Below are 15,447 nucleotides of genomic sequence, written 5' to 3'. Positions count from 1 at the left end.
CTAGCCAACTGTAGACATTCAGGAATGCACAACCAGTACTGCCAAATCTTCATGTTATTAAGAGACTTTTATTTTGCATGAAATATCCCTTTCAAATGTTGATGAGGACATGAATAAACAATTGTGTATGTAGAAGAAAACATATCATAAGCCAGATGTAGGGACTTAGAGACCTGGGCCTAGGGATCCCTACCTTTCAACTTCTGTCCTAGGACTTTACTGGCCTGGAGCATGAGTCACCGAAAACAAGACACTGTCTTTTGTCTCAAATGGTCCCAGGTTATTGAGAAGTACAAAGTATATAATTCATTGCAATAAAAAAATGCACCAGATATAGGTGTAGCACAGAAGGTGAAATTAACTCTAAGGAAGGACAGAACAGGTTACCTGGTGAGGTGAGGTGTTGTCTGGGTTTCTAAGGGTGTATAGGATTTCATTAGGCAAGTGCTTAATGTGGGGAAAAAGGTGTTTCAGGAAGAGAGAACATATACAATAACATTACATCATGAAATAACATGGTCTTCTCAGGAATCTAAGAAGACTTAGGGATTGCTAAATCAGAGTAAAAGCAGAGGGGAGAGATGGGGACAGTGGAAAGAGATGAGGTCAAAGAGGTGAATGGGGATACTAATAGTGCAAAATTGTGTCTTTTGACTTTGTTCAATAAGCACTGGACAGCCAGTGATGACTGACAATATGGTAATAGATTGGAGGGATTGAGATCAGAGGAAAGAAGACCAGTGGGGTAGATGCCATACTGCTGACCATACATCATGAGTACTTGAAATGCAGCAATGGATTAAGACTGGAAAGGAGAAAATACTTAAGGGAGACTTGCACAAATGCACCAGGAGGTGTGCCCATCAATAAGGAAAAGGGTGAAACATTCTACAGCATCGACAGTGAATAACTACAGCTACAAGCAACAACACAGACAAATCTTAGAAACAGAATGTTGCGCGTGAAAGAAACAAGTTCCAGGCCAAGCATGGTGGCTCCTTCCTGTAATCCCAGCTACTCCAGAGGCTGAGGTGGGAGTATTGGTTGAGGGAAAAAAAAACAGAAACAAGTCCCTGAATGCTACCTAGAAAAACATATAAATGTTTGTGGAAATAATCAAAACTAAACAACGCTATTTAGGCACATATCTATGTGACAAGAATACATATTAAAATGCAAAGAAATAAGAAATATAAATCAGGATATTGGTTTCTTTGAGAGGGGAGGTTGGGGGACAAGATGTAATTTAAAATATCAGTAATATTCCAGTTCTTCTATTGGGTGCTGAATTCACAGGAATTTATTGTAATTAAGATGGGCAGATCGATAGATAAGCAGTCCTTTTAGAGGCCACGAAAACAATGTCAGGACGAAAGATTCTGTTCTATTCTCTGTACTAAGGGCTTTAAGAAAGCCAGGGGCTGGGCGTGGTGGCTCATGCCTGTAATCCCCAGCACTTTGGGAGGCCAAGGCAGGTGGATCACGAGGTCAGGAATTCAAAACTAGCTTGGCCAACATAGTGAAACCCCATCTCTACTAAAAATACAAAAATTAGCTGGGCATGGTGGCACATGCCGGTAATCCCAGCTACTCGGGAGACTGAGGCAAAATTGCTTGAACCGGGACCCGGGAGGCAGAGGTAGCAGTGAGTGAGGTCGCACCACTGCACTACAGCCTGGGCTACAGAGCAAGACTCTGCCTCAAAAAAAAAAAAAAAAAAAAAAAAAAAAAAAAAAGAAAAAAGAAAGAAAATAAAAAGAAAAAAAAGCCAGGTGAAGATATATTGCAGAGATATTTTGGACGTAGAATCAATAGGTTTCCAGACATTTTTTACTCTTAAATTGGTTTTACATTAGTTCTCCAAAGAAGCCTCACTGTGTGAAGCCCACGTGCTTTTACATCCCGCGCTTTTTGCCCTTTGCCCTTGGCCGTCATTGCTTCCCCTCCAAAGGGAGGTGGGGTGACGCAAGGCAGTCGGGGCGGGGGAAACGGCCGGCGGCTCTAAAGCTCTCCGATTGGTGGACTGAGGAGCGAGAACGAGGCTCCAGCTGAAGCGTTGAAAAGAGGGACAAAGGGGGTGGGGCTAACGGAAGGCGGGGCTAAAGGAGCTTAACGGAATCGAGACGCAAGTGCAATTGTCCGCGCGCCTCGCTGCGATGGCCGCGGTGCCGAGCACAGTCACCCCGCTGGCGGCGGAGTCTTCCCCTCAGGAAGCTACCGTCTCTGCCGCCTCCTCCTCCTCCTACACCGCCTGCGAGGCGGCGGCGGCGGCGGCGGCGGCAGTAATTGTTCCTGCCTCCTCCGCCACCTCCGCCCCTGCCTGCCCGCCTGCCGGTGGCTGTGGCGACGGCGGCGGCGGCGGCTTTGGCTGCTCCACTATGGCGGCGGCGGGGAGGGGGGGCAGTAGTTTTAAAGTAGACACCCGCCCTTGCCTCAGAGAAGGTGAGTTCCCGTCCCGGGGTGCGGGGGCGGCCCCATCTCCTTCGCTGCCTCTCTTCAGCCCGTGCGAGATCGGGCTGGGCGCGGTTCGCCACTGCCCCACCCCCCACCTGCCGTGGCGCAGTAAAGGCCAAGCTCGCCCCGCCCCGCCCTGCCGTATTAGCCCCGAGTGTGCAAGATGGACTGAAGCAGAGAGGGCCTTCCCTACCTCTCCCACCTGTAAAGGATGGGGGACCCCAGGCAAAAGAATTGCAGGTACTCACGAAGCAGGAGTTTGAAGGGAAAAAAAATACCACATAATTTATCTCCCAGCCAGGACACCTTAGTGTGCTGTAGGAAGCTGAGGTGTGATTTGGAAGAGAAGGCAAGGTAGAAGTGCTGTGGGCCAAGAGGGTCAAGGATAAGGGAAGGGGGACCGATGGAGAAACGGGCGGAGATAAAAGAGGAAATGCCAAAGAAATAAGGGGGAGTAAACCCCCTTTTGGTGTTCAGCGTCCTGTAGTGTAGAAACTTGAGGCAGAATATTTACAGAGAGATGGCGTTAGAAATTTGGGCAGGTTAGAAGTGTATAGGTTTAAAAGATCTGTCGGATTTTAGGAAGGTAAGGTCTGGTGGAGGGGACTCTACTAGGGAAAGAGGAAGAGTGTGACAGAAGTACAGATTTCAGGAATCACTTTGGAGAGTTTTCTTTGGCTATTTGAGAATGTGACCTGGTAAAGCAAGGTTTACAGGTCCATCTTTAAGGTGGTTTGACTTTTAATAAGTTCTGTTGTACCTACCAACACATATTACTCCTAACATAAAAAGATATTTCTTGACTGTATCAGTATAAGCGGTATTCACACAAAATTCTGTATACTTGTAAACAGCCTACTAATAGCAAACTGTAAAATTTGCCATTGAAATGTGTTTTAAAGCAGTTTGGGAAATGTTCTTAGCTGATGGAGACCATTCCACTGCAGAGCACCCCAGTAAAGCATTTTGCCATCGTAAATTTCGTAATTTCCAGAATTTGCTGTGTTACCTTATGTTGCTGACTTGCCTTCAAAGTGAAAGATTGTGGACACCAAAATAGAGGAAAATAAATTCCTTTTTCTTAGGAAGATACCCCATTAAAATTATCCCATAAAAATCTCTTCTTCACATTCTTCAATGATATGTCCCTGTGTGCTATTCCATAACCTTTTACACCTTTCGCTTTGGAGGAATGGCAAAGTAGGAAAAAAAATCCCTTACAATATTTGTATAGGCACATTACATAAATGCCACTTATTAAATATGGAAGTTAGAAGTACACTGTAATGTTTTATTTATCAACTCTCTTACTAAAGTCAACCTTTGAAAGACTCCATTTAGTGTCTTCATTCATCCTCAGTGGATGGAAACACGAAATCTGGATTTTAAATTTTTATATCAACCTTTATGTCCATAACCAGCTAGTAGGCAAGAGCAGTTTTATAGGCCTCAAGATCACAATTCAGTTTGGCTCTCATCGTCTGCTCACAGTAAGGTTTAAGACCAGTATCTCATGGAAAAAAAAAAAATGGCTTTTTGCCTGGTGGTGTAACTGGTTTGTTTGCAGTATCTTTGAATATATGCAAATAGTAAAGGCTTTCAGAGAGCTAATTTCATAAAGTATGAGCAATACCTTACCTATATTATTGCGAGGCAGTAAAATGAGGAGCACCCTGGCATAGGAGTGTGATGCAGTTGACATAGGTTCAGCTGCTAATTAATTCACTGGACTTTGTGACCCTGAATAGGCCCCATGCCCCCTCGATTTGGGTTTTGACATTTTTGAAATAAGGGAATAAAACTACCCACACTCCGAGGGTTGGTTTCAGATCTGAAAGTATCAACCATGATTTTGCATTTCTGAATTGATATTCTTTCAATGACATTTCCATGGCTGTGCACTAGAACAATAACTCATAAATCGTAAGAAACCTGTTCTGATAGTTACCACCTGACATTCAGTGAATAATGAGATCTATGTTGAGTTAGTGTTGAGAAAATTTACTGGCATATGAAAAACCAAATATAATTGTTAACCTAAAAATTATCTCTTACCATTTCATTTTAGCTAAATGTCCTTCATTCACTATTCAGTCCAAACTACAATTCTCTCACCTTTTCACTTAACAAATGGCAAACATTTCATATATTGCACTGTTCCAAACACTATTAGGCCTCAAAATATTTTTGTTTATATGTATATAAAGGCCATAAATGGTTGTCAATTATGATGGTGGATAAAGGAGAAGAAAGGAAAATGTTACTTGATGGTGTACCAGTATCTTTTGCTTAAATCCTAGTTAAGAGATTGCTCTAAAAGATGTCAAAGAATTGTCAAGATTCAATTATTGCAAGTCCACTCCTTATAGGATGATTAAAAGTGGTTTGGAAAAGCATTTGCTGATCCATTTTGAACTGTAGCTGTTATTCTTGAGGATTTCATCTGTCTTGGGGTGAATAATGAACAAATGTCAGTGGACATTAGAAACTAGCAAATGGAATATTAGAAGCTTTCAAAGATTACAAATGGGACATTGAGCAGTAAAACTAGAAATAGAACAAAGAAAGAAAAGAAATGCCATATGAAAAGACACATATACACTCAGAATTCACAGTAAAGGGAATTATGAGATTTTGTGGGACACTTCATCTTTCATTTTTCAAAAATGTTTAATGGCTCAAAAATAAATTTTCACACAACAATAACATTCTGGTATATTCATAGTAAAAAAAATTCTTGCTTATTTACCTCTTCCTTTTAAGAAAAAATATATCAAATGCATCCTGTTTTAGATTGGAAGACCTTCTGGCTTTTTATTTAGCTATTAATCCGTTTGTGTAGCAATTACCTAACAAGACTATCATTTGTCTCCATACTATTCAGTAAAGTTTCAAGTCGAATGATAGTAAGTCCACCATAAGAAAATCCAGTGGGTAGGCTGGGCGTGGAGGCTCACACCTGTAATCCCAGCACTTTGGGAGGCCGAGGCGGGCAGATCACGAGGTCAGGAGATGGAGGCCATCCTGGCTAACACGGTGGAACCCCGTCTCTACTAAAAATACAAAAAATTAGCCGGGCATGGTGGCACATGCGTATAGTCACAGCTACTCGGGAGACTGAGGCAGAAGAATCACTTGAAGCCGGGAGGCGGAGGTTGCAGTGAGCCGCGATCGCGCCGCTGAACTCCAGCCTGGGCAACAGAGCGAGGCTCCATCTCAAAAAAAAAAAAAAAAAAAAAAAAAAAAAGAAAAAGAAAATCTAGTGGGTAACCTTTCATGTATTCAGGAATCATTTATTGAACACCTCTATGTGTGTGTGCCAGTCACTATGCTTAGTGTTAAGGATATACGGACAAACACAGCTATACTAAACAACTCAGTAATAGTGCTTGATAGTAAAATTATAAGATATTTAAATAAGCGAAGGAATGCAGTATTAAATGTTACTAGTCAGAATCCTGAGCCACAAGACCATTCCATTGTTTATTATAAATCTGTACTCTGTAGCTCATAATATGTACTACAGGCACAGTAAAGCAAATTATACTGTAAATCTAATGTTGATGTAGGGAAGAATAGTAAACTGTTACAGAATTAGTTTTTAATTCTCTGCATTTGGCAGGTTGAGATGTCTGGGGAGAGGTAAATTATTATTTGTTTGTTTCTGGCCCTCTTGTTAGATTTCAGTGTGTGAAAATACTAACTAAGCTTGTTTTAAAGACTAACCTAAGCATACCCCCTACTATATTTATTACGTATCGGTTAGGATAAAAACTTTGATTCTTTCCCATCTGAAAGCAGCCTTGCAGATTCATTCACATTTACTAACCTGTTGGAATGAATGCCGTGTATTTGGTGGCTTTCTGATGCAAAGTAGCTGTCATGTGATCAAGTGTATTAATGGATTTACACAGTACCTTAATTCAGTTTCTGACTTCACAAGCATGAACCCTGAGCTGGCTAGCCACAAAGTGCTTATGATTATGAAGGCAGAGGACTTGGTTTAAATAAAGACAATGTAAATGTTAAACATATAACTAGTACTCCCAATTATTTTGTTACTTCTGTTGTAATTTGTAATTGTTAAGATGCCATGGGAAACCCTTCATTATTTGTTTGATTGTGATAACTGTGTAAAGTAGCTAAAACTTGGCAAACTCATAAGTCAGGTGTTAATCTTACAAACTGAAAAACTAAGGACACTAGATAGCATTATAGCTGTGAGTGGCCATCATGCTGATAGGTACAGATCTGCATTTCTACCACAGCTATTATTCATGAAAACTCCTTAAACAGAGTGTGACCTTTAGGGGAAAAAGAGTTAAAACATTTTGTGTAGGTTAACTCAGTTCCCCCAGTCTCCTATAACTTAGTGCTGTGCTCTGCTCATTCTTTTCTAAGATTCTGATGGTATTAAAAGATTGCAAAGGGCAAGTCAGTTTTTTAAAAAAATTATATTTAATCAAGAATGCTTGAGGGAGTTTATCTCTAAAAGTGTAATCATGGAGAATATAGCACATGTGCTCTTTGCACAATTAAAATGATTATTTCTCAGATTTTTTAATGCCTGACTTTAAATCTGTGACTGAGAATGAGATTTGTTTATGATATTGCAGCCAGTCCAGAAGTTTGCTCCATTTTTGTTACTTTATTAAAATAGGATATACAACGAATCCTTTACAATGCTAGATGTTTTTGCATCAAGGTCAATTGGCCTGTGAACTTCCCACTTCAGCAAAGCATTAAAACATCTAATAGCAAGTTTTTCCCATAAACATCTGACAGGTTATCCTGAAGAGGAAATTTGGGGTTTTATGCAACTCAACCTAATTGTCATTTAACAAATGCAAGTGAGATTCATTTTATTAAATATAGCCAGTTATATCTAAAATAGAGTCACCTAATTTGAATAGCTTAAACTTGGGGGTTAACAAAGAACATTTAATTGGAATGAACAGAGAGTTCTGTTGCCCGGAACTGAAGAAATATGGTAATTTTCTGGTTCCTTTCCTCAGAGATTCTACATGGTTTATAATTCCGTAAGCACGGGTGGACCAAATTCGTTATTCTGACTCAAGCCATAAATGTTTTATTTTTGTCATAAAAATGCATTTCATCTTAAATTGCCTGTTGTTATGTAGTAGCATTAATTAGGAGAAAGTTTCAAATATGATCATTTGGATTTCACACTCAGCTGCACTTTTGAATGCAGAAGTTAATGTTACTTTACTTTCACATAATAGTGCTGTTATTTGGAGTAGGCCCAACCCAACAAAAGTAGCCAAAAAGTAAGTTTCTGTCAAGTCAACCTCTTTGCTTTTTATATCATTGAAGGCAGATAGGCTGGTACAAAGTGAATTGAGTATTTTATATCAACATAAGGGATTTTAGTAATGCCCAAGTCCGTAGAACGTGAGCTGTTAGTACTCCTAATTGCATTTTACTGACTTAAGAACATCCCTCTGCTATTACTATTGTCTCTTCCCAGACTACTAGAATTTTTTTTAATAGACCAAATCCACCTGAGTCTCGAATCATATGTTTTACATTTTACCTCCCTCAGTTCTTTAATTCCTATTACCTCTCTGGGCCTTAGCTTCCTTGTTTATGAAATGAGGACATTAGACTAGATTGGTTCTAAACTGGAGGCAGTTTTGCCTCACAGGGGATATTTGACATTGTCTGGAGATATTTTTGGTTGTCACAACTATGGAATGCTCTGCCAAAGATGCTGCCAAATATCCTACAATGTATAGGACAGGCTCCTCACAACAGTGAATTATCCGGCCCAAAGTGACAATCGTGCCGAGTTTGAAAAACCATGAACTAGATGACCTCTAAAATAACTCGGGTCGAAATAAAATGATTATGTATAATATTAAGTAAAACGTTCAAAGCTTCTGGATTAGTGAACAAGCATACTTTATCAAGTGCCTACATGTGTTGAACATTTTAAAAATTATTTCATTTAACATTCACCAAATCCTAGAATTAAAAATTACACATTGTATTTCTGTACTTTTTGGGTGAAATATAAAACGGTGCATAGTGGTTACATAATTTGCTCAAGGCTATATAGTTGTGGGTAAAGATGGGATTTGAATCTATTTGACCAGCTCAGAATCTTACTTATTTTTTCCTACATCCCAGTGCTGTAGGTCATAGTTTTTCTCCCCATTATAAATTATTATGAAATATTTATTTTCTTAGGTCATGAAAACATTTCTTGTAAGAGGGAAATGAAGAGGAAAAACACTCTTATTTATAGAAAATTGGAGTTTACTCATTCTCCCACCAATTGCTGAAGGCACACTTAAATGTAATCAAATACATTACATGGAATATATGAGCTCTCTGATCAGATCCCATTTATAATTTGTCACAAAACTACCATTTCATTTCAAATAACCATCATAAATGTTATTCAGAAGTGGATTGCTTATGTCATGGTAGCAAAACAACCGTCACTTGCTCATGCAGTTTCCTCTGAGCAGCAGGTTGACTCTACAGGGCAGCTGTACTTCATGCAGCGATTCAGATGCTTTTATCTTTTATTTTTTTCAATATTTTATTTTATGTTTTATTGTGGTAAAATATGCACACCATAAACTTTGCCATTTTAAGTGTGAAATTCAGTGGCATTAAGTACATTTACATTGTCAAGCAAGCTTCACCACTGTCCATCTCCAGAACTTTTTCATCATCCCAAATTGAAACTCTGTACATATAGGTCATAGTTTTGTTATATGACCGTATTTCTCCACTCTGAAGAACTTCCTGATGTATTTAGTTTCTGGAAAGTAATATATATTTAAAAGTTATGCTTCATTTGTTAACGGTTGGCAACTTGAATAGTTTCTTATTACCACAAAGCACAGCATTGCAAAGCAATTTTACCCTCTTATGCCCTAAGTATAAATGGGACCATCTAGTAAACATTGGTTTTATCTTATCTTTTCCACATCCTATTATTTTTAAACCCTTACTTCATCATCAGATATAGGTTATCTTCCCATTTTGAACCTAGTTTCTGATAGTATTTCCTTATTCCCCATTGCTTTTGTTTCATGTTAAAATAGAAATAAATCATATCAGCATCAGAAATTCTTGTATATTTTAAAGATGGTATATTCCAGTCCATATTTGAGAGCATGCCTTTGTGTCATTAAGATCTCAATGCCAAGTTTCAATAAGTAGGCTTTGATTCTGATTATAAAATCTTGCTCCTCTGCTGGGCACAGTGGCTCACGCCTGTAGTCCCAGCACTTTGGGAGGTCAAGGTGAGCGGATCACCTGAGGTCAGGAGTTTGAGACCAGCGTGGCCAACATGTGAAACCCCATCTCTACTAAGATTACAAAAATTAGCTGGGCACAGTGGCGCGTGCCTTGATCCCGGCTACTCAGGAGGCTGAGGCAGGAGAATCACTTGAACTTGGGAGGCAGAGGTTGCAGTGAGCCAAGATTGCACCACTGCACTCCAGCCTAGGTGGCAAAGTGAGACTTTGTCTCAAAACACAAACAAAAAAAACTTGCTCCTCTATCCATATCTCTTTTCCAAGTTTATAGTAGCATAAAAAAATTCAAATGTACCAGGAAATGAAGAACAGTTGAAAAATTCTAGGCTAGAAATATTGAAAAAATACGCCTAAAATTAACCAGAAAGTATTTACTGTACCATGTTCAACGAAGTGTATTTTTTCCAGATGTGACTTGAAATCATACTTCACAACATTCAGTATATTGTCATTTGATATTCTAATGTGTAATCTGTTTATATTTTTAACCCTAGCTCTCCTAATTTCTTACTTAATTAGACTGAAAGATAAAAGACCGTCTGCCATGAAGTTTGTACATTTATCATTGGGGAAAACTCACTATTATACCTAAATCATAACCAAAATATTAATTTTGCAAAAAAATTTCTTTTAAACTCTAGTTGCAATTATTAAAATATTACACTTGGTAGTAGAAATGCCTCATGGATTTTTACAAAGAGATATTTTGGAGAGAACCAGCTTTAGGGTTAGGACATAGACAAGAAAATAAAGATAATGGAGGAATAAGAGAAGAAATATTGGGACCCTTTGATTTTTTAGGCCCTTAAAGGTTTGTATTAACTGTATACCTGCTTAAAACTTTAAATCATCTTCTGTGCTTCGTATTTGGAAGCAGCTAAGGTATTTGGGTCCTCTGTAAGTACCCCGCCAAAATTTTTCTTCCGTATATATTCCTATCTAAAATACATTTTTTCATTGATCACCATCAACCCATATAAAGGCAGGTAGAAACAGAAATCTGAAAGGCCGTGATATGTTCTTAGTCACACAGCTAGTTAATAGCAGGGTGAAAACTAATGCAGTCTCTCTCATCCTAATGCTTTTTACAACTCTTGCTACTTTTGGAATTAAGAATCAGTATAAACCCACACAACAACCAACCAATAAAAATAGATTTAGTTCATATTCTAATCAGTTAAGGAAGAGAAAAGACATGGTGAGAGTATAAAAAAGAAACAAAAAGAGAGGAAGATGCCCCCAAGTTTTTTCAGCTATCCCTTGGTTCCCATGTCTACTAGAGTCAGCTCCTAAGTCCCAGTTCTTCGCCAGAACACCTTTATTCCTGACAGGTAGTGAGTTCTCAGTAAACATTAGTTCCTGTCCCAGTCATCTTCCTCACAGTCAACATTATCTGCTCACCTATCCTCTAATTTAACATCTGTTCCCTGAGGCTGACCTTTCCTCTAAGCTGTCACCCTGAAACAGGCTGAAAAACATCTGTATTGTCACCAGTTTCCTCTTGACTTCCAGAATTGGCTATTCGTCATTTTTTTTCTGGGAGTCCAACAATCATGTCTCAAATAGTGGGGGTTGGGGGTCGGGTGGATCAAAAGAAATATTTAGCATCTCTTGTGAATCAGACATAAGTTTCTTACATATGTCAAGCCTGGAGATGAAGTCTCTTTTTAAGATTAGCCTTGCCTGTAATCCCAGCACGTCGGGAGGCCAAGGCAAGCGGATCACCTGAGGTCAGGAGTTTAAGACCAGCCTGGCCAACATAATGAAACCGTGTCTCTACTAAAAATACAAAAATTAGTCGGGCATGGTGGTGCATGCCTGTAGTCCCAGCTACTAGGGAGGCTGAGGCAGAAGAATCACTTGAACCCGGGAGGCAGAGGTTGCAGTGAGCCAAGATCACACCACTGCACTCCAGCCTGGACAACAGAGACTAGCCTTTTTAAGAGCGAGTTCTCAGGGAAATCTTGGGCAGACTTAGATTTGAATCCTGGCTTTGACACTTATCAACTGTGTGACTTTGGGCAAACTGCTTAACCTCTCCAAGCCTTAGGCATGACTTTCAGAAAGTAGACATCATCAAGTTCATGTCAAATTTAGGGGAAATGCAACCTGAGGAGAATTTGGCAGTATACAGTAGCCTCTGATAAACAACAACCATTTTATAAATTTGTTCTCAGTGGAAACCCCCCTTCCATGAGCCTCCTGGTGGCAGATTCTAGAAGATCCAAAAATATCTTGAAAGGCTGGAAATGATTGGTTGACTCTAACAAGGTAAAACTTAAATTCAAAAATATAAGTATATATTGGATCTGTTTTGGGATCCGCAAGAACTTCTATCTATATAACTATGTTCTAGAGGGACATAGTTTAACCAGTTCCAGATCAAAAAGAACCATGTATTTAAAGTTAGCTGAGCGTGAGTCAGCAGTATGATATAACCACCAAAAAATGGTGACACTATTGTAGACTACATTAATAGAAGATAAATATTCAAAATAAGGAGTTAAATATACTTAATACTACTGAACTCTACACTTAAAATGGTTGAGATAGTAAATTTTACATGGATTTTACCACAATTTTAAAAAAAGTACCCCCACCAAAATTTTGCTTACGTATGTATTCCCATCTAAAATATATTTTGTCATTGATCTCTATCAACCCATATAAAGTCAGGTAGAAACAGAAATCTGAAAGGCTGTGATATGTTCTTAGTCACACAGCTAGTTAACAGCAGGGTGAAAAAGGTGGTCCCAATGTACTTATTTGTTGTTATTACAGTATTAAAGTGATTGTGTTTAGGTTATACCTTGTGAGTGGCAGGGATTTAAGCAAACTAATAAAAGGATTAGAAATTATGACATACTAGGATTAATTCAAAAATAAGGTGGAGCGAGAAGGAAGAATAAATATGTCCTAAATAAATAAAGGTGTCTTAAAATATTGAAGGATTGTCATTTTAGAAGAAGGTTTACACTTACCCTTGTTGTATCACCTGGGAAGCTTTAAGAAACAAAACAAATAGTAAAATATGACTGGGAACCACTCTCAGAGATTCTGATTCATTAGTCTGGAGTGGATCCTGGGCACTGTTATGTTTTAATTGGTGATTCTGGTGTGTAACTAGGCTTGAAAACAACCATGGTAGAAGGTTGAACAAAATGACTAGTTTGGCTAAGAGATTACGTCTGAATATAGGCTAAAAGCAGAGATTATTTAGCCTCAACTTCGGAGAATTAAGTAGATTTGAAGTAGTGCAAAAAAGATGCACGTTTATATATCTTTTTTTTCCCAAAAATCTCTTCAAGTTAGACTAAAGCGTAATTTAGCTTGATAAGTACCATTCTAGATGACAAGACTTTTATATCAATCAACTTAGTCACCAAATAGATATTGGACAGCTATTATGTGTAAGATTCTAAGCCTGTCCTGTAGGGCAACTGATCATAAAAATCATTTATGGATGAATTGAACCACCCACAGATACTTTTATTTTAATTCAGTATGTATGATTTTGAAAAGCTATGTGTGTGAATGTGATAGAAAACCCTGATTAATAATTATTTTTACATTAGGATTTGTTCCTGAATATTTAAGTAGATATAAACTGTTTGACTGAATGAGGAAAGCATGCGACTTAGAAAAAAATTGGATAAATCCTTTTAAGTACATTTTAATTTTTCTTTTGTTTTTCCTTTATTTTCTCCTTGTGGAACTTACAGTCTACCTTTAAAGTACATTGTAAATGCCAATCATCACTCCAGTATCTTTTATAATTTCATATTTTCATGTATTTTAATTTTCAATTACTGAAATCAGAGCATCAACACATTTTATTACACCCACAAAGGGAATTTGTTACTGACAATTGTGGACAAATTTATTGGATGTAAAGTCAAAACTCCATCTCTTGCATCAGGAACAACATTACTAAGCTTAAATGTAATAGATCTAGGCCGGGCACAGGGGCTCACACCTGTAGTCCCAGTACATTGGGAGGCAGAGGCAGAGGCGAGCAGATCACTTCAGCCCAGGAATTTGAGACCAGCCTAGGCAACATATTGAAACCCCGTCTCTACAAAAAAGACAAAAATTAGCTGAGCATGGTGGTGTGTGCCTGTAGTCCAGCTACTTGGGAGGCTGAGGTGGGAGAAACGCTTAACCCAGGAGGTGGAGGCTGCAATGAGCCATGATTGCGCCACTACACTCCAGCCCAAGTAAAGAGTAAGACCTTGTCTCAAAAAAAAAAAAAAAAAAAGTAATAGGTCTAAAGGATTATTGTATTCATAGCAAGTTCTAAACTCAAGCTTCAGTACTCTCTAGTTTTGATATACCTTTTCTATTTTTTCCTTCCATTCTGTGCCCACTGCCCTTCTGGTTCAAGCCTGAAGCCTGAAACTGACCCCTGATACACCTATTTTAAGTCACTCCTTTGCTCCTGTTGAATGCAGAATTAAGTCCATATGCCCTTGTGATGCCCATCATGACTTGGCCTTATTCTAAGCTTTCCATTATTGTCCTTCATACCCTTGCCTCCCCTGAAATAACTTTTATTCCACTCTTTTTATTTGAATTTTACACATCTTTTAAAGTTTAGCTCAAAATCTGTTCCACTCCAGAAACCTTCCCCCCCCCCAAATTCCTCAGCAGTAGCACACTCTACCTTCTTGTGTCTTATAACACTTAGACCATGTTGGTCTTGGGATCATAGTTCTTTCAATACACATCTCATCTTCCTTACTAAATTGTCAATTTCATGAAATTAGGAATTGCATCACGTAGTTTGTCATTTCCAACATGTGGAACAGTTATGTATGCATAATGAAAAGAGTCAAGATAATGCAAAGTTAAGTTCCAGCTAAACCAAATGACATGTGATAGGTTATTTTGATTTCACTGAATCCTAATTTTCTATTTTCTATTCTTCAAAATTTTTGAACATTCAGGCAAATGTGCCTTGCGTGTTTGTCTTAAGGTCTAAAGGGATAATCTATCATTTTTGACATACAGAGGCTCTCATTAAATATTCGTTCTTTCTTATCTCTCAAAAATATCTACCGTAATACTTTGAAACTAAGCTCAATACATAACAATAAAGCTATATGATATCTAAGACACTGAGGGCCTGAACTAGGTAGTGTTATGAATTAAAAGGAAAAGGTAGATGTTGAAAAATGTTATAAGCTAGAATTGATATGAGTCAATAATTTTCTGGGGAGAAAAATGACTGAGATTTTAATCCTGGGAATATTATGCCATTCGATTAAAAAAAGAGGGGCGGGCGTGGTGGCTCACACCTGTAATCCCAGCACTTTGGGAGGCCGAGGAGGGTGGATCAGGAGGTCAGGAGATTGAGACCATCCTGGCTAACACGGTGAAACCCTGTCTCTACTAAAAATACAAAAAATTAGCCGGGCATGGTGGTGGGCGCCTGTAGTCCCAGCTACTTGGGAGGCTGAGGCAGGAGAATGGCGTGAACCCAGGAGGTGGAGCTTGCAGTGAGCCAAGATCGCGCCACTGCACTCCAGCCTGGGCGACAGAACGAGACTCTGTCTCAAAAAAAAAAAAAGAGAGAGACCGACCAAGAACTTGTTTGAGGAAATGAGTCAAAGGAAGTAAGTGTAGGCAATGCCATTCTAAAGGAAAAGTTATAGGAGCACTAGTATTTTCATAGGCTTCATGGAAATGATCTGGAGGG

The 15,447-nt window shown here is 38.7% G+C and overlaps 2 protein-coding genes across 6 annotated transcripts in view; one reads left to right on the top strand and one right to left on the bottom strand.

Moving 5' to 3' along the window:
- TCEAL2 (transcription elongation factor A like 2) overlaps window positions 1-15,447 on the bottom strand; it is a 647,988-nt gene that overhangs the window by 105,886 nt on the left and 526,655 nt on the right. The window lies entirely within an intron of this gene.
- ZMAT1 (zinc finger matrin-type 1) overlaps window positions 2,030-15,447 on the top strand; it is a 48,035-nt gene continuing 34,617 nt past the window's right edge. For both annotated transcript variants that reach the window (XM_050775924.1, XM_050775923.1), the window contains exon 1: window positions 2,030-2,442. In XM_050775924.1, the coding sequence (XP_050631881.1) occupies window positions 2,157-2,442 (286 nt within the window). In that variant the 5' untranslated portion in view covers window positions 2,030-2,156. The remainder of the gene's footprint in view (window positions 2,443-15,447) is intronic.

This window comes from Macaca thibetana, chromosome X (genome assembly GCF_024542745.1).
Source record: "Macaca thibetana thibetana isolate TM-01 chromosome X, ASM2454274v1, whole genome shotgun sequence".
Taxonomy (NCBI): domain Eukaryota; kingdom Metazoa; phylum Chordata; class Mammalia; order Primates; family Cercopithecidae; genus Macaca; species Macaca thibetana.
Note: the sequence above shows the minus strand (reverse complement) of the source record. Positions and strands in the feature narration are given on the sequence as shown.